Raw genomic sequence first — 22,877 nt, 5'->3', positions numbered from 1 at the left:
GCCACACTTTGGATTCCCACCTTTGGTGCGGGATACTTGACACCGTCGTGTCACAAACGGCAACGTAAACCTCACACACCTACACTGCGGCATCACACAGGCATATTAGGCAGCCCTACCCCCAGAGAATCTGATGTGATTGCTCAGTACACAATCCCCCCCACACAACACTTGACATCACAGGACTCCCTCCTGAAACCACAGGACACCTCTGCACTCAGTGCTTGCGCTCAAGAGGAGCTCTCCTCGCGCCTACAGCAGCGTAAGCACCATCCGCCCCCTCAACAGCCACAGTAGAGGGTTAACTGAACAACGTTTTACATGGTTTTAAGAGCCGATGAAAGCACAAAGGGGAATCCATCGTCAAATACAATTCACACGTCATTATATAGTCTGCTGCTATGTCAACAATACAATGAAACCATCATAGTCTAGACCATAGCTTTAATATTCAGTGTGAAAAACTAATGTCACTATATATATTTTTTTGATTCATGAGCATTCTGCCCCTCAAGGAAAGTCCCCATTGATTGTCAGTGGTCTGACTGTTTGAAATGATGAAATGTTTAAGATTGATTACATGTTAGGCCTTTTTTAGAATGGATTTTTAATTAAGAGAGCAGCTGTTGCAGATGACACCTTACAGCCAGGTAGTCAGTAGAGGAAATCATTAAGGAGAATTAGTATGCAGATGGCTGACTCTTTTGCAGCATTTTGACTTGATAACAGAGGTCTGTTCATTCAGCTCACATGTCACATTTCACCTAATGCAGGTTGGCCAAATAAAAGTCCAAACCTCTGGAAAGTGTTAATGTGCTTCTTCAGCAATGTCACTGGGAATATAAAAGACATGGAGTTAAACTGACTGGACATTAGTTTGTAAACTGTTAACTAACAATGTGGCTTCTTTGTTTATCCACTGTGTATTTCAGAGGGGGGAAATTCCCCTTTTATCCGTAATATTGTAGACTGTAAAGATCAGGCCTTGTTTTCTCATGAGTTACAGCACCATCTGCTGGGCAGAAGTGATAAGTACATCTTATTGTTTTATAGTCCAGGTCGTTTTAATCGTATGTGAAAAAAAATATTGTAAATAGATTCGATTCGATTACTCTAGCCTGATGTTGGTGCCTTTAGGTGTTGTTGGGATATTTCACATCTAACAGCTCCTGGAAACCTAACCTTATTAGGTCTGTTTAGGGAAAATCGTGCTAACATGCAATAAACAACGTGATATGTACTAAATAATACATCAGTCCTTTTAGGGCTATTGTATTGACCCTCATCCCCTTGAGTTTAAGACATCAGAAATAGTAAATTACGCTGAAGTCAGTTTCTGATTCAGGGTTATTATGCTCCTGAAACATTCATATATATCTCTTCATCCAGACCACATTAGACTAATTTTTTTTTTAGCTTTCACAAATCTGAAACTATGTTTTAACGAGTATCTGGAGTTTCCTTTGTAATGTAGTTCAGATTTCTAAGTATGATATAATATAAATATCAGTGAAATCGCCCCCTTTTTGTGTTTCATAAGCAAAATAAATGATTCACAAATCTGAAAGTGGGTTTAAGCAGCGTTAAGGCTTTTTCTACGATGTATAACAGTTTTTCAGAAATTTAAGTGGTGGAGAAAAACGGAAAATATCATTATTTATGATTCTCCAATTCCCTCTTAACCCCGAATCGGAAGCTGACTTTGAGTGACGTAAATTACGAACCGTACGTGAAGGCAGCAGGAGTAGTAACGAGTTCCAGGAGCAGCTCTGGATAGCTTCCGCATTATTTTTCACACTTTTTGGTGAAACATTTGCGATGGATTCACATCCTCCTCCTAAACCGTGGGAGCGGCGGATACCAGGATCAATGAGCGCACCTGTGAACTTCAGGTAAACACTTTATAACTGCTGTGTGTTTGCTCGTCGTAGCTGCTGTTAGCTTCTGCTGCTAATGTCGTAGCATGATATGACAGCCAAAAAATGAAGTCAGCGACAAGTGGCAGAAATTATTCACAATTTTCCAACTGTTTTCCATTTGTCTCGTCACTTCTAGCCACATAAAGACAGTTTATATAGTTAATAAACGGTTGTAAAACTTGCTAGCTGTGCTGGGCCCAACGAGGCCTGTCTGCCTCCTCATGTATCCTTCTCTCACCAAACTCCACTTAAAATTTTACACATTTTGTCATAGTACTTATGAATAGCGTAACCCTCGTAATGTTCATTAAATGTAATTTTTCACTTAAAAACCTGTCACTGTTGTAACGTTACAAAGAAAAGCGACACAAGTGTTTTTGTAACCTTTGAACTTTACTGTGTGTGAGGCTCCAGATAATACAGATACTGTTTGTGACTGTGAGCAGTGTCGTTACAATAAATCACTGTTTTTTAAACGTGATCTCGTCAAGGATACTGAACTGACACAAATTACACCATGAACCTCCATTTGTTATTGAGTTACTTACTGATGGAGTTACAGTGAAAATAAATGATGCCCCTTTTTGTTTGGGACCATTCAGCCCAACATACTGATACTAAAACCATATACATAAGAACATATTGAAATACATAAACTAAAGAAAAATCTTTAAGTGATAAAGCTTTACCATTCAAGAGTCAAACAGCATAAAAGTTAGAGTTAAACATTAGATCTTTGGCACTAGATCACACCCAAGCTTTTATTTATAATAAAAGTATATTTAAAGAGTCACTGCAGATATTTTAAATCTCATGTCTTGTCTTCACCTTTTCACCTCACAGGTCTACAGACTTTGCACCATCTGCCTCCTCCTCTATGTCCACCGGCCCCCCTGTCCTGACCAGGATGGCCCCCCCAGTGCCTCCTCGTCCCGTCCAGCAGTCCTACCGTCCGTCCTACGGCTCTGTAACCTCCTCATACAGCCCCTATGGGAGCTCCATCTACGGAGGTTACAGCCCCTACAGCTACGGGGGTGCTTACGGGGGTGCCTACGGGGGCGCCTACGGTGGTGGCTATGGTGGTGCCCACGGTCTCGGAGGGTACGGCCGATTACCCCAAACAGAAGACGTCGCCCCGAGCAGGTTTGTGCAGCAGGCAGAGGAGAGCAGCCGCGGTGCCTTCCAGTCCATCGAGAGCATCGTCCAAGCCTTTGCTTCAGTCAGCATGATGCTTGACGCCACCTTCTCAGCCGTGTATAACAGTTTTCGAGCCGTGCTTGACGTGGCCAACCACCTGACTAGGCTGCGAGCGCACCTCACCCGGGTTCTGTCAGCGTTTGCGTTGGTGCGCACCCTGAGGTACCTCTACAGACGGTTACAGAGGCTGCTGGGGCGGAGGTCAGACGCTGAGGTGGATGACTTGTGGGCAGACAGCGCCAACGACGCCCTGGCTACGAGTGCTTCCAGAGGGCAGGGAGCAGGGTTTGAGGATCCCACCATTAAGTCCTGGCCCATCATCCTGTTTTTCGCTGTAGTGCTGGGTGGACCCTACCTAATCTGGAAACTGCTGAGCTCTAGCCCTGCATCTGAGGAAAGCGGTGAGATTTGGTTATATTTACGATTTAGTACTCGAAGATGAGATAGTGAACTTACACAGGACTGTGCTGGTGTTTTTTCACCAAAATAAACTGATTACTTGTTTTGGAAATGACTTGTAATAAAAGCTGGCACTGTCTCGTGGCTCAGTGGCAAACAGATGAGAACCAAGAGACTGATATCAGTATGTCAACAAGTAGTGGTGGATTTGTTTTTGTTGTAAAGATTTAATGCAAATGTTCCTCCAATAATTCATCAGAAGATCTTCTATATGCCTAAAAACTACAAATATGACAAACAATTTGTGTTTCTTTGTTCAGCCACTAACTGGGCCAACGGGGATGATGACCATGTTGTGGCGAGAGCAGAGTACGACTTTGCAGCTTCAACCGAGGAAGAGATTTCCCTGCGTGCTGGAGACATGCTCAACCTGGCTCCTAAAGGTGAGAGACAACACACTCATACAGAAATGTGTTTATTTATATTTATAAAACATAATCCTACTACTCTGTTTTACAGTTAGATTATATGGAATATCATTACTGCTGCTGCTGCTACATGGCTACAGTATACATATATTTTAAAATACTCTATAAACACACAATATTATAGATGACTTAAGTGACATCTGTCAGATTTGAGACTTACTGTATTATCACAGAATTTAAAATTGCTATTTTTGTTTTGAGTTTTAATTAAAGTCTTGTATATTATATGTTTGGATTTAATATATTTTTGTGTTCGGTGTAATAGTGAACTGTACAATGCCCTGAATGTAGTCAAAGTGGAAATATGTGTTGTTTATCGTATGTAATATTGAACCCCAGGAAGTGTAGCTGTAACCAAGGCAACAGCTAAATGAGATACAAAGAAACATTACTGTTGTTATCTCTCCATGTGGTATTTTAATTGCGAAGATAAAAGGTTGCAACTAATTTTCATTATTGATTCATCAGCTGATTATGTCCTTGATTAAGATAAGATATTCCTTTATTAGTCCCACAGTGGGGAAATGTACAGTGTTATAGCACAGCAGCAAGTGGATAGTAAAAATAGAAAGAGCATCAATAAAAAGAATAAAGAATAATAAATAAGTAAACAAGCAATAAGAGCAATAGTAACAAAAAATATAGTTAAAAATAGTAATAATAGAATAATATTGGACCATAGACTGTATATAGCCAAAATTTCACAAATGAGCATCATACTGCATTGAAGAAGGCTTTAAACTAGCGATTGAGACCATAAACACATTTTGAAAACGTTTACTGAGAAGTTGGTGAATTCTCCCTTGACTTGTATAGAGACGGAAGTGCTTTTGACACCAAAACGGTCGCCCCTGGTGGCCTTTTGATAGAATGCAGTTTTAAGTTACTTCCGCGTTGGCATCATTTCAGGGGACCGGAACTCCCCGCCTGGGTGTAACTAATATACCTGAGTTTGATATTGTTATTCCACAGATTTTAAATTGAAAAGTAGCTGAAAGTAGTAGTATACCTGATATAACACAGTAGTGTACATTAAAAAGGGCAGTTTGTCCAATTGTCCAGGTCAGGTGTATGTGAGGTTTACTGGGAGCAGTGCTGGTTGTACTGGGAGCAGTGCTGGTTGCACTGGGAGCAGTGCTGGTTGTACAGTCTGACAGCTGCAGGGAGGAAAGACCTGAGATATCACTCCTTAACTGATTCATCATTTGGTTTATAAAATGGCAGAATATTATAAAACATGACTGTTAAAATTTCCCAGAGTCAAAAGTGACGTCTTCAGATGTCTGAACAACGGTCCACAACTAAAATATATTCAGTTTACAATCATGTATGACGAGGAAAAGCATGACATCATGACGTTTGAGAAGCTGTAAACAGCCATTTCTTTTTACATAACGAACAATAATGATCAAAATAGTTGCTACATCGTCAGTTGCTGGTCTGCAAAGATATCATCAGTCAAACAGCTCTTTTTAGTGACGCTTTCATTATGAAACAACTAGTCAGTAATGGAGAAAGACAACAGACTGAACAGAGATAGTGATGAGCTTGTTTGTGGCAGTTTTCTTAGCTTGTTCTTCTTACTTGCTGAAATACTAATCTCTCTCCTTTTTTTCTTCTCCCCTGCGTTCAGAGCAACAGCCCAGGGTCCGCGGCTGGCTGATGGCCAGCGTGGACGGTCACACCTCAGGACTCGTCCCGGCCAACTACGTGAAGGTCCTCGGCAAGAGGAGAGGCCGTAAACACGCAGAGATGGAGAGGCTCACTGAACTACGGCAAGAGAACTTGCCGACCACCCAGCCCCCCTCGGCTGCACCCGCACAGCCCAACAAAACCCCAGGCTTAACTCCAGGAGCCTCCGCCGCTGCTTCCTCAGAGCAGCTGCTGGAGTCTATGTACAGAGAAACACCAGCTTCAGCCAGCTTCAGTTTGCCCTCCAGTACAGTGTTAAACATCCCAGATAAGATAGACCTGTGATGTTTGTGTACATCTCTGTATGCAAAGTCTGTGTGTGTTTGAAATGTTTAACTCTGAAGCTCCACTAATAAACAGCTGACTGTAGATATTTAAGGGAACACCAAGGACCTCTTCAAGAATCGATCAAAGTAGTTCCCATATTTATATAAAATAATTCAGTCTTCAAACACACTTTTGACCTTAGTGGTTTAGAAAGTGATCTATTTAGAAGCAGCATGTTTCAGTCTTTACATTTCTGTAGTCAGAGAGCTGGTAATATGGTGCACCACTGTTCTTAAGATCACGTCTGATACCAGATGTAACTTTTAAAATCGCTCGGCAACAAGGATTAGTTCATGTTAAAGTGAATGAATGGCACTGATGTCATCTGTATACTGAAAGCAACAAAGCCAGAGTATGTTGTTTCATAATGTCATTAATTATGTAAGCTTGTATTTGGACGGTAAGCTGCTTGGTCCTCTGTGTGTTTTTTTCTTGACAATGGTTCATTCAGAACGAGAGCTGGCTGATTTTGCACATTTTCAATGGTTCATTAGTTACGCAAAGTAATTTTGTAAATATTTAATATAATTATTTTGAAAATAAATATTTTCAAAAATCAGTGGTTTGTCCAGTGGCTGATATCTTCACTCCACTTAGAGCCCAGTTCTGCCTGAGGTTTCTTCCCATTAAAAGGGCGATTTTTCCTTGCTGCTGTCGCCAACTGCTGCTCATGTTGGAATGTTGGGTCTCTAAATTAAATGAAAGAGTACGGTATAGACCTGCTCTGTGTAAAGTGCCTTGAGGTGACTTTTGTTGTGATTTGGCGTTATACTGCAACTACTTATTTTTTAATAAATTAGTTTATCAATTATTTTTTCAACTATTCTATGGATTATTTTCTGATTAGTGCAATGATGAATTGGTTAATTTACATAATAACAATTTCTTCTACCATTAATCTTTCAACCTTTTATTCAAGCATTTCCTCATAAAAAAGCTTGATTTACAAATAAAAAAAATCCCAATATAAAACAAAGTGCCAAGAATGAAAAGTCTAACATAAATAGTGCAAAAACGATATTAGTCCATCATTTAGTTGGAAGAATGTATTTATTTATTTTTCTAGTATTTTTCTTGCAGTTGTATTTAGTTTCAGATTGTTGGGGAATGATTTGTGATAGAAACCTTAAATTTACGGCTGCTGTCTCTTAGCAACGGGACGCCTAGTTACAATCCACCTGCTGCAGTCTGCGATAGCACGAGTCAACGCTAAGTTCTACCGACAGAACCACACAAAACGAGTTTCTTTTGTTAAATTATACTTACATGTAACAGCTTACTTAGTTATTTAACAGCTTAAACTTTATGACACAACAGTCTGTGGATAACTTTCCCTCACTGCGATATGTATATGTATGAAGCTATCTACTAGCTGGTTGAAGCTAATGCTGCCTTCGGGGACTATCGTAAATTCTTGTTTTACGGAAGACAATTGGATTGAACTGATTCTTGACCATGAATATAGAATGACAAACAATCTTAGCTCAAGGTGTATTTACTAATTTCCAATTTCCGTAAATGATATCATACTTGATTCAACAAACTCGTGCGTTACACTTGGATAAAAGTAAGCAACGTTTTTAATAGGGAGTGTAGCTATAGACGACTATTAGGAGGAGTACGTGAAGGCAGCACATCCTGTAGCTGTGGATGCAGTTAGCCGGTAGAAGACCGCAGCATCATTAAACACAATGACATAAAACACGCACCACTTTATTTTTCTGTACGAAACGAAGGAGAGGGATATCTCCAACACCAGATAAGTATGTTAACAGTATTATTTCCTTCTTTCTGTTTGAATATGCGTCGCAGAGAGCTTTTAAATAACCGTTTAATTTGACCTAAACGCGTTGGATGTTGGTGCGGCCGGGAGGAGGACAGAGCGACTCGGCCTGTGCTAGCATCACTACTCTGAGACTACTGACTTACTGTGTAGAATTTATATCATATAACATTACTCTATATATGAGAAAATGTGTACAGAAATCATTCTCATCCTCTGTTACCAGCACTATTTGGTTGAAGCTCTGCATGTTATATGTCCTGCAATGATGTATTTAGTGGCAGGAAAGGATGGTGGTAACTTTGACCTCCAGTGAGTGATAGCATCAGACATCACTGTATCACTAGACTCATTTAAACTAGGTCACTTATTGTGATTTCGCCTATTAATTTCTCCTAGGGACTATGTTAGTATGACAGTTTGAATTAAACTTTATGGAAACTGGCTAAACTGAGTCAGAGTAATTGCCTTTCATAAGCTACATCCTCAGTTGTGACCACAGCTGAATAATAAAAATACTCCTATAATAACTTTATCATTTTGTGTGTGAGTAATAGTGCTGTAACACCACAATTTTTCCTCAGATAGGATAGAGTAGTCTCTTAAACATCAGTAATAATTTAGATTAAAGCTGCAACTCATGAGTATTTTTATTCTTGTGTCAACTGCAGCTTATTTTCTTAGCTAACAATGAATCATTCGATCGATAAACAGTCAGAAAAACACAAAAAGTGGCCCAACCGACAGTCCAGAACCCAAATATATTGAGTTTACCATCACATATGATTAATAAAATATGTAAATCCTTATAATAAGGAAGTTTAAACAATAGAATATTTTGTATTCTAGCTTGAAAATGACTCAAATATTTAATAAAACTGTTGCATGTCAGTTTTCTGTTGCTTGATGAACTGACCAATCGTTTCAGCTCATTGTTGACTTCTTGTCTCTTGTCCTCTGTCTCTGCAGAGATGAGCCGCTTCTGCTCGGACAACAACAACTTCCCTTACGACAACAACGTCCTGGTGTTGGACATGGTGCTGGGCTCTCTGTGGGGAGTGCCGCAGCCCATAAACTGGGACAACGTAGCCAAGCTGGTTCCAGGATTCACACCAAAGGAGGTAACTGGAATGCTTGGGTAACTATGCATGCTTCCATCCATCCACTCCTTCGTCTGTGCCATCTCATCTATCCATCTATCATGTCATGGTTTAACAGTGTGAGGTCTGACCGATTAGAAATAATACTGTTAATTTGATGTGATGTTGCAGTGTGCCCGTCGCTTTGAGGAGCTGAAAGGCACCGGGGGTTTCCCTCACGTCGACAATCAGTGTAATGACCTGACAGAGGGAAACACCTCGCCTGAAGACGGGCTGTCCACGCTGCTGCACAACGGGGAGGTGGTGGAGACAGGAAGCAGCCAGATCGTTAGCAAAATAACAGGTAAGTCAGAGCCACCGTAACCAAAATAACTCGTTATCAAGCCCTTGACAAGCTTCAGCTGCTTGATAACGAGTTAATTGTTAAAATCAGGTGTGTTTGAGTGGAGAAATACCTAAAACATGCAGGGCAGTAGCTCTCCAGATGCAGGGTTGGTGACCGCTGCTTTAGAGGTTGGTATTAAAAATGTCTGTTTCAACTTCTAGAACATTTTTATTTATTTGATTGCAGTTGTTTATTGAAATATTTGTCTTTCTTTCTTTTCTTGCTGATGTGATTATTCTCACCACAGGAATAATTCCAGTATAATGCTTTAATTTTTCATTCAATAAATGCTTGTTTCAAATGAAACATAGTAACAGAAATGCCTTCAAGCTACTAGAAAACAACACTAGGGCTGCAACCAATAATTATTTTCATTATCAGTCAATCTGTTGATTCTTTTCTTACTTAGTTGATGTGTGTAAAATAAATGGTGAAACATTTCCAAGTCCAAGACGAAGCCCTCATATGTCTTCCTTTGGTCCAACCCATAGTCTACAACCTACAGATATTCAGTCATAGAAGAAATTAGAAAATTGGAATCAGAGAATTTGGACATTTTTGTAAAAAAAAAAAGGGGAAAAAAAAGACAATAAATAAATAAATAAACTATATATATATTATTTTTTTAATCAAAATAGTTTAATAATTAATTAATTAGATAATTAATAATTAATATCATCACTTTACATGCTTTACAAAGAAGCACAGAAACAGTGGAGAGCAGCCGGTATCTGAGTGCCTCTGTGTCCTCCACTGTCTGCTATTAAGTTCAACTGATAAAGTGACAAATTAATTTTTATAACGATTGTACTTACACAAGCAGACCCTGCACCTCCTCCCAGAGCACATGAGAGGGTCAGATGGAGTTCTGTCAGCCTGCCGAATAGTCGAGTAGACTGCTCAAAAATAGAGGAGTGAGCGGTGTGGGTGCTCCTATAATCTTCCCTGCTGTCTTAAACAGACTAAAGATTTGATCTTTGAACTCCACCATTAGGTTCCCCAAACAGTTCGTAATACCATACCATCACATAAAATAGACTGTATGTATGTATAGTCCATGAAGCACGTCATGTACGGCAACATCACACCAGTCCACAAACTTATCCACTTCACTTTATAGATACTAATATTAGAGAAAATCTGAAAATTTCACAACAAATTAGGTTTGGAGCTGACACTATTATTTGTATACAGAGTAAACAAAGCCACTGTATTGTTTACTGCTGTACCAGAGAGCAGTGATTTCATTTTTCAGGGATTTACCTTCAACTGAACTCATTTTTAAGCAAGATGTGTGGTTGAATAGTGTTAAAAGCAGAACTAAGAAAACAACAATAAGCAGTCTGGTTTACGCAACAGGAAGTGCTTCAAAATAAGATGCATTATAGTAGAAATGGTGTCATCTGTGCTGCGATTTCTTATGTAAGCACATTGGTACTGATCCAGGGATGGTTCCACCTTTATTTTAGCTCTAAACAGAGAAACCATTTTTAACATGACATTAAATGTGTTACATGTGGCAAAAATGATCTCTAGTGTTGTTATTGATAGTAAGTGTTTTTTGCTACCTAGGTTTACAGTATATTTCATGTATTTTCTGTCTCACCAGGGTCCAAATCGACAGGGTCAGGAAGGACCAGTGCTGTGGAGAAGAGGGAGAAAAGAGCCTCAGTAGAGGAGGATGATAAACCTCAGAAGCCTAGAGAGTAAGTTTGATGAAGCCAGCAAACACACAAACACACACATACTTTTCATACTTCACCACACAATAGTCTCCTCAGTCTTAAAGTGACACTTAGTCATCAAAAATGTTCCCACACAGTCCCAACATGGTCATACACGTGTGCGATGAGACCAAGAACCTGAAGCAGGACTTCACCTGTCCTAGAGATCTTCTGGTGAAAGAGATGCGCTACTTCGCCGAGTATTTGTCCGTAGACGCCCAGAGGTGGGAGGAGGTGGACATCTCGGTCCACTGCGACGTCCAGATCTTCGACTGGCTCATGAACTACGTCAGGAGGAACTCGGCCGGAGAGGGAAACAAGGACAAACCCCGGCTCGGTAAAACCCAGGAAGTAGTGTAACATCCATAACAGATATGACATTATTACACACGAAATGCCTGAGAAGTCACACATTTGAACGTTTACTTGTGTGCGTGTGTGTACGGTGCTTGATTTTAATCGCTCACCAGATGTGGTGGTGTGTGTTTGGTGGGTCACTGGCTGCGTGTTTTGTGTTGTTGTTGTTGTTGTTGTTGTTGTTGTTGTTGTTGTTGTTGTTGTTGTTGTGTGTCGGGTTTTGCTTGGTTGGTCACGTGGTGTTTGTCGGTTACAGAGCCCAGCAATGTGATCTCAATCCTGATCTCCTCCGAGTTCTTGAAGATGGATACGTTAGTAAGTGTTGTGACGTGCGTCGCTGGGTTGTTTTTGGTGATGTTGTTCCGGGGGGGGCCCTCGTTTTTCCCAACGTAATGAAGAAAACTTGGAGTGTAGTTAAAATGTCTGATTAGATTTAGATTTATAATATAGGCCTGTCACAATAATGATCAACTTATCATACAGTAATGTAATTATCAACATCATCATATCTATATATTGACTCATCATATGATACATGGACATGACCTTGATCATTTTTTTACCTCAATATTGCAACACTTCACATTAGCAACTAAGAGACTATTCATGTCACATTGGCTAAGCAAGTAGTGTCCTCCATTCCTCACTGTGTAAATCCTGAGTGGAGACTGTAGAAGAATTAAAGGTAAATAACTCTGTCCCCAACCATAATGGCAGACTGTGTTTTTACACAAGTATAGCACTCAACTCTCCAATCCCACCCCCCTTTGCATTATTATTATATTATATTATCATTATATCAGTGGTATAAAATGATCTTTAAATGACAATAATATCGTTTATCGCGATTATTTTTGGGACAATATATCGCCCAACAAAAGTAGTAATTGTGACAGGCCTATTATATTACAATGAATTTCTGTTTTAAAACTAATCATTTCTCATAATTGAGGGGAAAAAACAAGAGGCCCACAGATAAAGCTTTGTTGCATGGATGTTAAGTTATTTAGAAAGTTAGCAGTAAGTCTTATTAGTAACATCGTAGCAGTGGTGTTTGATCAGTGTGTGTGTGTGTGTGCGTGTATAATTAAAGCATCTCAGTGCGAAAGGTCCACTGACAGCTGTTTGTTGTTGGTCCACGCTCAGGTGGAGGAGTGCATCCAGTACTGCCACAAACACATGAGTGCCATCGTGTCCACGCCCTGCAACATGAACTGCATCAACAGCAACCTGACCACGCGCATCGCCGAGCTCTTCAACCACAACGAGGCCGACGACATCAGGGATAAAAAGGACAAGTTCAAGAGGTGAGAACGGAGGGAGCACAGAAATATTTTCCCATCTTTATTCAAGAGCGTGGTATATCAATTTGAGAGCTTGGTTTATTGATTTTCACCCTCAGATTGTGTAATATTATCTCTCAAAACCCTGCCCTCGCACTCAGGTAGCCTCTGCTTGTGTTTAAATAAGCTGTTTCTGCTCAAACTGTCAGCTTGCACTCACTTATATTGTTGCTTGCACAGATTCTCTAGCTTCAGCTCTTCTTCTCTGCTCTCAGATATTTTTGTGCAACAACTCTGTCAAAATCCCCCAACCAAAAGAAGGCCAAGTGTATTGCTGACCAATCAAATTATCTCTGCCTTCTTGGGGGCGCATTTTGCACAAAAATCTATAAATCATGTTCTCAAATTGCAATGCCACGGTCTTGAATAAAGATAAGAAAAGAACTCCATACAGGTATGAGGAGAGAGATGATGTCATCCTTACACATGAATTTTATTTTTTTGAATTCAATTCAGCATAAAAGTGCTCAATTGAAAAAAAATGTCCTCCTGTTTTTCTTGCTCTCACTTTCAAAGCAAATTGTTTCAAAAGAAGATTGAGCGTCTCTTCGAACCAAACTACCAGAGCAGAGATTCACCCAGAAACGCCTCCACTCTCTATCGGTGAGTAGAAACAGCGAGATTCTTACAGGATATATACAGCTCTCAAAACGCTTGTCTATTTTCTGTTGTAGGCAATAAAGTTACAGTTAAATGAACATGTTTTTGTATTCAGATGCAGGACTCAGGAGATGTTATATACCCATAAATTTAAAATGCGATTGTGGTTTTTCAGTCATCATCAGATCTGCTGCAAACACTGAAGCTCATTATCTCATTATGAGCTTGTGTTGGTTTTAGTAGAATATGAATTAAACCCTTTACATACTGCTCAGGGACAAATTTGACCCATGTTTACATCCGAGAACTGTAAAAACATCCTCAACACAGTTTTTTCTTTTAGCCTTAAATTTGATAACATCTCCTGATGTGACCCAGAATAAACAAATGAGGAAATATTTTTATACTTTAAAAACATGTTTTACCCTTCTTTTTTTTAACATTTAAACATGTTGTTGGATTCTTCACATTTAATTTAATTCATTGAAATAATTTTATTCCCCTGTTACATTATATAGTGTGGTTGTTAATGTTTAAAATAAATAAATAAAAAGCATAAAACTAAAGAGAAAACTCTGCTCTTTGAAAGCATCATGAAGGATTAATCGGCTATTTATCTGTGACTGATGAAGAGTTAATGATGGAGACTAATAATGAGGAAATACTGTGACGGGTCAGAATATGAACAGTATGTAAGGATTAAATGAATTGGTCAGTGGTTAATCCATCTATTTTCTGCTGCTTGTCCAGCTTCAAGTCACGTTAATTTAATGAATTATATCATAAGGAATTATTATTATATGCTGCTGAGAAGTACTGAAAAATGTTCTATAATATGGAATGCTAGGCCTCAGTATTAAGTTGCAGTGTGTCTTGAATTTAACTTGGTGAACTACGCTTTTTCTGTTTGCTTGATTTATCTTCTTCCTCTTGTTGTCCATCTTATTCTTTATATATTCCGTGTGTTTTATCTCAGGTGTGGTCTGTGCCTTAAAATACTGACCAAAGACACAGAGAGCAAGATCTCCTGCGTTCCAGGGAAAATCAACATCGACGCACGTGGAGAGATCATCTACACACACCCGAGGTATTATAGCAGCTGTTCAACATGACTCCACCTCACAGCGGTGTGCTGCACACGGACCACATTCATCTACTCGTAGTTCCTGTGTTTGTTTAGCTGGCAGCAGTAAGGCCAGTCCTCCCATTCATTTCAATGGGGATGATGCGCTTTTTGTGCCGGCATTTCGGCCACTATGGTCAATTTTTGGAGAACTGTAACCTGACATCATGCTGCAGTGGCCAATCACAGCCGGCGATCAGACTAATCAGAGCTGTAAAACCCTTCCATGAGGGGAGGGAGGACAAAGCCACTACTAGGAAAAGAGGAGGACATTTCTGTTCATTTGATAACGTTTTTAGTAACGTTGGGCTTTGCTGTCAGCCTCCTGACTCATTTTTTAAAAGAGATGAGAGAGAGCAGCTGTAGTCAAGTGAGCTAGAGAGTGACTGAAGAGAGGGAGTGGTGGAAGTGAGAAAGCCGGTAAATCAGATCAATAAAACGTTATTTTCTGATTGTTTCACAACAGAGCACAAACACACACACCCTCACACGTCCACACACCTCCACTCAACCCTGCAGCGCTCCATTGCACCACCTGATCTGGTCCTAAAGCAGCAGAGAGCAGAAACATTTCATTCACCTTTTAAAGCTTTTGTAACATTCTCTTCTTCACTTCCTACTTGTTTGAGTTTTTGATCTGTGTGTGTGTGTGTGTGTGTGTGTGTGTGTGTGTGTGTGTGTGTGTGTGTGTGTGTGTGTGTGTGTGTGTGTGTGTGTGTGTGTGTGTGTGTGTGTGTAGGCAGAAGAACTGGGATGTGCATGATTACCTCACTGGTCTATATGAGGAGCTCAAATCCTGGGTCCTGGTCTACTGGAGAATCTGGGGTACAGTCAACTATCTCACCTGCTCACGATGCCAACAGGTTAGAGAGTATATACAGTGTGTGTGTGTGTTTGTGTATTACATAATAAGCAAATAACAAGAATATAACAGTGGGAATCTGGGAAGAAATGGAGAAAATAAGTTGATTCTGTAAATTTGACCTGTGTGTGTGGGTGTGTGCAGGAATTTGTGTGTGCAGAGCTGACCCACTGCAAGTACCATCCAGACAGTGTGCTGTACCCCGGCTTCGGTACAGAGAAAGGCTGGCACGGTGCAGGAATCTACCCCTGCTGCAACCAGAGAGTTCTCCGCTTTGACCCCACTGGTATGCCCAAGGTATGGACACACACAAACTTTATCTACATTGTGTGATAATACAATTATGTGCAACAACAGGGCGAAACACAACCACAAAACCATTAAAAAAGCTGCAGAAAAGTGTTGTGAAATACAGATTAGTGTAAATAAGTAAGTATAAAGGTGTGTGTGTGTGTGTGTCTGTGTCTGTTTGTGTTCAGGGCTGTAAGATGCGAGACCACATAGTGATCATGCCGGATGAGGAGAACTGTGACGAGGCCATGTTGGCTGAGACCAGAGTCCTGAACGACCTGCTGCTGCACAGAGACGCTGTGTGTTTGTTCAGCACGCCGCCTGCAGAGAGGTGAGCGTCACTGTGTGTGTGTGTGTGTGTGTGTGTGTGTGTGTGTGTGTGTGTGTGTGTGTGTGTGTGTGTGTGTGTGTGTGTGTGTGTGTGTGTGTGTGTGTGTGTGTGTGTCAGGTTTACACAACCACTTGTTTCTAAATGTTCTGAGGAAATACTGTCTGACTGTGTGTGTGTGTGTGTGTGTGTGTGTGTGTGTGTGTGTGTGTGTGTGTGTGTGTGTGTGTGTGTGTGTGTGTGTGTGTGTGTCAGTGCGGAGGAGAGTCCCACCGGTGCAGAGAAGGTTCAGGACTGTGACGTTCTCCTGGAGCCGACCCTCTTCAGACCACTGAGGGGAGACGGCAGCACAGTAAGTCTCTCTCTCTCTCTCTTTCTATCTGATGATTCTCTTTTACCTGTGTGAGTCTCTTTTTCTGGTTTTGACTTCTGCTGCTCTCTCTCTCTTTTTTTTTTTCAACCAGTTTTCCCTTTTGAAAAACTGGAGTCTGCAACTGGTAGGGCTTTCCTCTCATTTGCTTCATTATATCTGCTTATATTCTGTTATTGATCCAGTTGTGTGCAAACTGTAAATGATGCTTTGCCCTTCCAGAGGCAACAGTCTCTACTGTCAGAGGATGAGGAGTACACCACAGGGTCAGAGGTCACTGAAGATGAGGTGGGGGATGAAGAGGAGCTGTCCAAGAAACAAGGTGGAGTAGCTGGGCAGCTTCATGTGTCATATGACGTTGGTAGTTGCTAATTCAGTACTGTGTTGAGGTCAGAACTAGTCTGATAGTCATTGATTCTGACAAATGATTGCATAACTAATTAACAAGTTTCCAGCTCCAAATTGTGTTAAAGTTCAGAGAAAGAGTGAGATGGGTAGATTCGAAATGCATCTACCAACACATTTATATCTGACTAATTAACACATTCTGTACACAAACAAATGCACAACAATTACACGCTGTGATTTTAGTGGGAGGAACATGAGGAGACTATTTTCTACACAAACAACAGATTTTCCATCTGTCCAGCACATGTGAGCATTGTCTCTGCTTGTATCACAAGTTGTCAGATACAAGCAAAAGCAAGTTTTGGTTTTGGTGTCTGCACAGACACAATAATACCAAACCTGGCCTGTTACAGCTTCACATTAACAGCTAAGAGTCTATTCATAGCACACTGGCTAAGCAAGTAGTGTCCTCCATTCCTCACTGTGTATGTCCTGAGTGGAGACTGTAGAAGAATTAAAGGTAAAGAACTCTGTCCCCAACCATAATGGCAGTCTGTGTTTTTACAAGTGTAGCACCTACTCTCCAATCCCCCCCACACCCCCCTTGTATTATTATGCTGTTATATTATCATTATATCAGTGGTATAAAATGATCTTTAAATGACAATAATATTGTTTATCACAATTATTTCTGAGACAATATATCGTCCAATAAAAGTAGTTATTGTGACAGGCCTAACCTCACCATGACAACAACAGGAAGAGTTTCAGAAGCTGCAAGATAGTATATAATTATAGCATGTGACTGCCTTTAAAACCAACTGTCTGTAAAAAGAAGAGATGCAACTTGTTGTTAAGTGACAGGCATCATTTTTGTATAGTTCACTTTAAACAGAGCCTGTACATTACAATTACAATAACAGCACATAAACATTTATCTAATGTCAGAAAGAGAGCAAATAAGCTTATTTCCCAAAAATGTTGTACTAGTCCTTTCATTTTCTATATTTGTCACTTTGTCAACAAATCTCGTAGTTTGTGCAGAAACAGCTCCAAAGATTAATAACAGCATTCACATATTCAGTCTCCAGAGAGCAGTTCTGCACAAGGCAGATGCCACTGAGCATAAGATTTGTTGACAAGAAGAAAAATATAGAAAATCAAGTTTGATCAGCATAACCCTAAAAATCATGTCATAGTAGATCAAATAAAGAAAAGCAAGCTAATATTAGCATTTTTCTAGCCAAATATTCTGTATGATTGGCAGAGACTGAAAGACTGCATTGATGCTGAAAATATAGATAACAGGGTGATCATAAGAAACATATTTTAAAAAGTTCACTTTCATTCTGTTATAATTGTAACGTATGAATGTCACAATCAGACATTCATTACATTTTCTTTTTCATAAGAAGACATGTAGCATGATTCAGTCTGCTATGTATCATTTTAACATGTGATGCCTTCAAGTCATTTTATTATCCCAGTAAATGTCATGTTTATTTGCAGTAAATGTTTCAGTGAATTTGACCCTTATCCCTGCTGAAGACTGAATGATATAAATGAAGTGAAGACTGATGATGAAACTCGTCTTTATTTGTAGCACATCACTAACGTTGACTTCACTATTTACACTCTGGATTTTCATCATTTCTATTTCTGAGGCGTCCACTCCTCAGGCTGTAGCTACAAAATAAAACAGTTGCTGAGTTTGGCCAGCAGATGGCATCAGAAGCTTTCTATACATTCATTATATCTAGCTGTTTTTTTTCTCTTGCTTGCAGCTGCTAAGAAGGCCAAGAAGGCCCACAGACCTCTGAAAAAACAAGTGTCCTCTCCAAACTTCCAACGCAGAGACAAACCAGAGAAAGTGAGTCAGCGATGTCGTCAACATTTGATTCATATTCAGAGCAGAAACAGAGGAAAGATACTTACAGATGTGATGCTGTGTTATGATTTCTACATCTGATTTTTGTTTGTCTGATTGTCTGCAGTCACAGTCCAGAGACAACACACCTTTCACGTGAGTCTATTCATAAACTATGTGTGTTCATACTCAGGCTGATATCACTGGAGTATCTTGAATGTAAATCTGTGTGTGTGTGTGTGTGTGTGTGTGTGTGTGTGTTCTGCAGGGTGAGCGTTCAGAAAAGTAAGTGGGACAGTTCTCGTTCCATGCGGTACAACCAAGACGCTCAGAGAGAAGAAGGTGAAGGAGGACATACTTTAAGTGCTCTTAACATAAATGAACACATAATACTTTGTGTTTATATCTTTTTTTAAATAATATCTATGTGTTTAACAGACCAGCGTCGCATGGTGGAGATCGTCGGCTACTTGACCAAGATGAGGTTTGGAGATCAGGAGCAGAGTAAATCCAAGGATACTAAAGAGGTGAGTGTCTACTAATGTCCTGTACTGACCCCAATACAGGACAACCCCCCCCCCCCAACCCCACCACCCTTCTCTAACAGCTGTTTGTGGAAAAAGACTTAACACACTCGTCCTGTTGGGAAATTTTCCCCCGTCACTATTAATCCAATAAGAAGAAGAGAGTCCTCATCTTTAACGCCTTTGTCCTGAAGAAATGAAATAACACAGTGACATTAAAACATAATGTAAATCAGACATTTGTCCCATAGTCTCACTCTTGGAAGCACTCGGAATAATTTTCTCCAGGAGTTTGGAGTTCTGCTCATCATCTGTGACAGCAGTAATTCTCAACTACTTGACAGATGTTTCCTATTTATTTGTGCAGTAAAGATGCTGGAAGACACTGATGACTTTTTCACTCCTCAGGAATTTATTTCTCCCCAAAAACACCCAAATACACAAGAGTGTTCAGATACTCCTACTGACTACTCCTACTAACCAAATACTATAAAATAAATCAAATCAAATACGATAGACTGTTATATTCAGGCCAATACGGGACAGTCAAAATGACATTTAGCTTCAGGATGCTGGAAATGCATAAAAATAAATAAATAAATACATTGAATTTGTCCTGCACTTTTCATTCTTGGTGAAAGTGCTGCAGTATTAATAACATAAAACAGACAACATAAAGAGAATATTAAGAAGAGTTAAGATGACAAAGTCTTCCTGAATAGAAAGGTTTTAGATTTTTTTTTTTTAAGAAAAAGAGTCTGGGGTTTGTGCTGCCCTCACATGGTTAGAAAGGTCTGCTCCACATGTGTGGTGCAGCAGAGCAGAAGGGTCGAGCCCCCACGGTGGGGAGCTTAGTACTGGAGGCCTGGAGCAGGTGGAGGTTTGTGGTATGATCAGTTCCTGTAGGTAGGAACTGTTTAATGTAGGTTTTAGCAGGATTTATGGTCTGAATATACATCATGGCCTTTCCTAGTTTTTGCAGCTTCTTTTTTCCTAATGTGTGTGTGTGTGTGTGTGTGCGTGCGCTGTTACAGCCTGCAGGGGGAATCTACTCCAAACTGGAAGTGCAGTTCAAAAGTAACGCCAGACAGAGTTCAGAGAAGACACCCAGGTACTCCTTCTACTGTTGCACATACACATCAACACACACACCTATATCCTCATCTTTCATTCAATACTGAACTCATTTCTTCTTCTCTGACCCCCACAGACCTAAAATACGCTACGCTCAGATCCGGACAACCTAGAAGATGCTGTGAGGAGAGAAAAAAAAGCTGCTGAACTTTTATTAAAGGACGAGCAGGAAAACAGATGATGAGACAACACTCTTCTGTGAGGGTTTAGTAACATATCGCGGGCAGTGCCTCCAAGCACGGCCGCCGGTCCAGCTCCATACCCCCAGCTGTGCTTCAGCCTCCATCAGCCCCCCCAGCACGGACCCTCCCCACACCCTCACCCCTCTCCCTCGGCCTTCACCAATCCTGCTCCTTCCCCCTCTGTGCTTAACTCAGGTGACTACGTACGGATCACCATCCATTGCATCCCGCGTCACTCAGCTAGGCTTTTTATTTTATTTTATTTTTTTAATATATTTGTGCAGCTGTGCTCAGTCCAACAAAAAAAAAAACAAGCAGCTCTCTGGATCTAGATCCAGCTCTTAAGAAATGAACTTGACTGACTTGTTGAGTGTTTCTCTAGGATTTATTTTTTGGAGCTCAGACAAGAGGACAACACAGGAAATGCTTGTTTAAGGAGACTGACATTTACCTACCGACTTCGTTTGGATCCAGTTAACCTCACAGACTTCTAGTTTCAGATTAGAAAGAGTTAACGTTAAATGTTTACTGCATTGACACAGTTCAGCTTGTGTCAGGTAACCTGCTGATCACTGTCCCATCACTGTATTAAACTGACTTGTATTAACCTTCTCCGCGGATGCCAATTTACACACGTTGCCCCCTTAAGTTCTGGTAGATATAGTTCAAGTCATTCCTATCTGTGACTGTACTGTTCAATACTGGGACCAATAAACATGAATGAACTTCATGACTGTACTCTATTTGACATGTTTTGGGTGTTTTTGTCCACCGGGTGGCAGTATATCACCTCAAAGCAGGTAGAGGGCTCTCAGTGGTCAACTTTGCCCCAGTTTGACCACAACCTGTCACTTGTGCGTCAACTGTCAGCCCGGTGACGTCACAATCGAATCATAGGAAAACGAAACCTCTGAAAAAAACAACAGAAATGGGATGAGAAAGTCCTGGTCGGGGGGTCCTGGTATGTGCCACCGGGTGGATAGAGGGTCATCCACCTTCCTCTGTTTGAGCTCACTGGGGTGAGCTAACCTGGCTCTTCCTCTCTGACTCACTCACAGCACAGGGGTATATTAATAACTCTGCTTCGTCCGCCGGAGTAAGTTTTGGGAGAGCGGGGCGTAAAAAAAGGGGGGCATTAGTAGAGGGGGGTCTACCCCAGCTGTTCCCTCTTCTCCTCGACAGCAGATGCCGAGAATGGCTGAGGATCTCTGGATCTGGGTCAGGAAGAGGGAAGGGGGTCCAGTTACAGCCGGACTGAATTATGGTCCCGGAGAGATGATCAGATATAAAAGCATCAAAGCAGAAATATTAACTAGTAATACGCCAGATGAAAGATATGCTGACTGCACTGAAGACTATAAGACGTGCAAAAATAACTTCTATCAGCAAGAACTTGACTTTCATTGAGGAGAGGGGGGGGGGGGTGAATATTAAGAAACGGGGATCCGTAACGACTTCTTTTGCGGTTGCGTAGGAGCTAACAGGTTTTGCGTCAGATGAGTGTTTTAGCTTTCAGTGGCAGATCGTCATCATAACCTTTAACGTAATACCAGTATGTTAACAGGGATTAATGGCAGGGTCGGATAACCCAGCAGCAGCCCAGGCCAAAGATGTCTGAGCGGAAATGGCCGAATGCCACAGGAGTGCTGTGTGTGACAGAGGACATCCATCATCGTCCACCTGCAGACAGCTGGGTCACATGAGACGAGGCCAGTCCAGGTGTCAGTGTACAGTATGTAGTTTATACGATTCTTTAAGTAAATCAAACAAAAAAATCACGTGATGGATTTCACTCGCTTGGATTTTGGCGGGAATGAAATTTGTGAACCAAACAGGTGTAAAAAAGGTTAAATATTTGACAGGTATGCCTATTTCTGCCGCCTTGATAATAATTTTTTATGACGTACTACACAGCTCCTGAAGAAACAAGATATAAACTTGAGCAAACAAGACGGATCTAATGTCGTGTTTGCACAAGATAAAAATATCTCTATCTACTACCTTTTTACATCATACATCATTTTGTTGTAACTAAATATTAGTCCATCTTGTTATATCCCAAACTCTCTTACATGGCCATTGCAATACCCATCATTAAAATTAAATTAAGTATGTTGTTGTAATAAGATACATTTCTGGTTTAATGGCTGAAAACACATTTCATGCAGTAAATTACATTAAATGTTATGTTTTTAATCACAGTATGGTTAACAACTACTTTTAACATGTTTAAAATCTGAAGTGTACTTTGTAATTGTAATTTGTGTAAGAAGCTGAAAAACAAGACGAGTTTTACTGTAAGATTTTTTTGCTCCACTTAGTCAAGATGGATAAAAGCCTAGAATATAAAACGTTATTTGTCCATATCTCAGGATAAAAATACATTTTCAGGCCAACTGCCAACCTTAAAAGTTCATTCAGTCCAAACCTTCCAGACCAATTCAATATGAAATTCAATGATGTTGCACCTCTGTCCTGACCTAAATATCCATTAGTGTTAATGCCTCTAGAAGCATGTTTGAGTTATATACTGT

At 40.4% G+C, this 22,877-nt stretch overlaps 2 protein-coding genes across 2 annotated transcripts; both read left to right on the top strand.

Annotated features, from left to right (window-relative positions):
• The first annotated feature begins 1,731 nt into the window (after positions 1 to 1,731).
• pex13 (peroxisomal biogenesis factor 13) lies at positions 1,732 to 6,581 on the top strand. The gene is made up of 4 exons (XM_062431096.1): positions 1,732 to 1,892; positions 2,763 to 3,517; positions 3,836 to 3,958; positions 5,637 to 6,581. Exons 1-4 carry the CDS (start codon positions 1,819 to 1,821, stop codon positions 5,978 to 5,980), a joined length of 1,296 nt encoding a protein of 431 aa, XP_062287080.1. The 5' UTR covers positions 1,732 to 1,818; the 3' UTR covers positions 5,981 to 6,581.
• A 2,195-nt stretch (positions 6,582 to 8,776) lies between these two features.
• sanbr (SANT and BTB domain regulator of CSR) lies at positions 8,777 to 20,516 on the top strand. Its single transcript, XM_062430723.1, has 20 exons — positions 8,777 to 8,926; positions 9,077 to 9,248; positions 10,900 to 10,996; positions 11,113 to 11,351; positions 11,628 to 11,686; positions 12,518 to 12,678; positions 13,231 to 13,317; positions 14,291 to 14,401; positions 15,177 to 15,300; positions 15,444 to 15,596; positions 15,779 to 15,921; positions 16,174 to 16,270; positions 16,383 to 16,415; positions 16,511 to 16,610; positions 18,421 to 18,506; positions 18,631 to 18,659; positions 18,772 to 18,845; positions 18,942 to 19,030; positions 20,062 to 20,138; positions 20,238 to 20,516. The coding sequence occupies exons 1-20, from the start codon at positions 8,777 to 8,779 to the stop codon at positions 20,272 to 20,274; spliced, it is 2,118 nt and encodes a 705-aa protein (XP_062286707.1). The 3' UTR covers positions 20,275 to 20,516.
• Positions 20,517 to 22,877: the final 2,361 nt, after the last annotated feature.

Source organism: Scomber scombrus, chromosome 12 (assembly GCF_963691925.1).
Source record: "Scomber scombrus chromosome 12, fScoSco1.1, whole genome shotgun sequence".
Classification (NCBI taxonomy): domain Eukaryota; kingdom Metazoa; phylum Chordata; class Actinopteri; order Scombriformes; family Scombridae; genus Scomber; species Scomber scombrus.
This window is presented reverse-complemented; position numbering and strand designations above follow the sequence as displayed.

Excerpts from the sequence above, each read along its gene's own strand:
- pex13 (XM_062431096.1), top strand. The coding sequence starts at position 1,819 with ATGGATTCACATCCTCCTCCTAAACCGTGGGAGCGGCGGATACCAGGA. Across the intron at positions 3,518-3,835 it reads CCCTGCATCTGAGGAAAGCG|CCACTAACTGGGCCAACGGG; the intron begins GTGAGATTTGGT and ends TTCTTTGTTCAG. Across the intron at positions 3,959-5,636 it reads GCTCAACCTGGCTCCTAAAG|AGCAACAGCCCAGGGTCCGC; the intron begins GTGAGAGACAAC and ends CCCTGCGTTCAG.
- sanbr (XM_062430723.1), top strand. The coding sequence starts at position 8,777 with ATGAGCCGCTTCTGCTCGGACAACAACAACTTCCCTTACGACAACAAC. Across the intron at positions 9,249-10,899 it reads GATCGTTAGCAAAATAACAG|GGTCCAAATCGACAGGGTCA; the intron begins GTAAGTCAGAGC and ends CTGTCTCACCAG. Across the intron at positions 11,687-12,517 it reads TCTTGAAGATGGATACGTTA|GTGGAGGAGTGCATCCAGTA; the intron begins GTAAGTGTTGTG and ends GTCCACGCTCAG.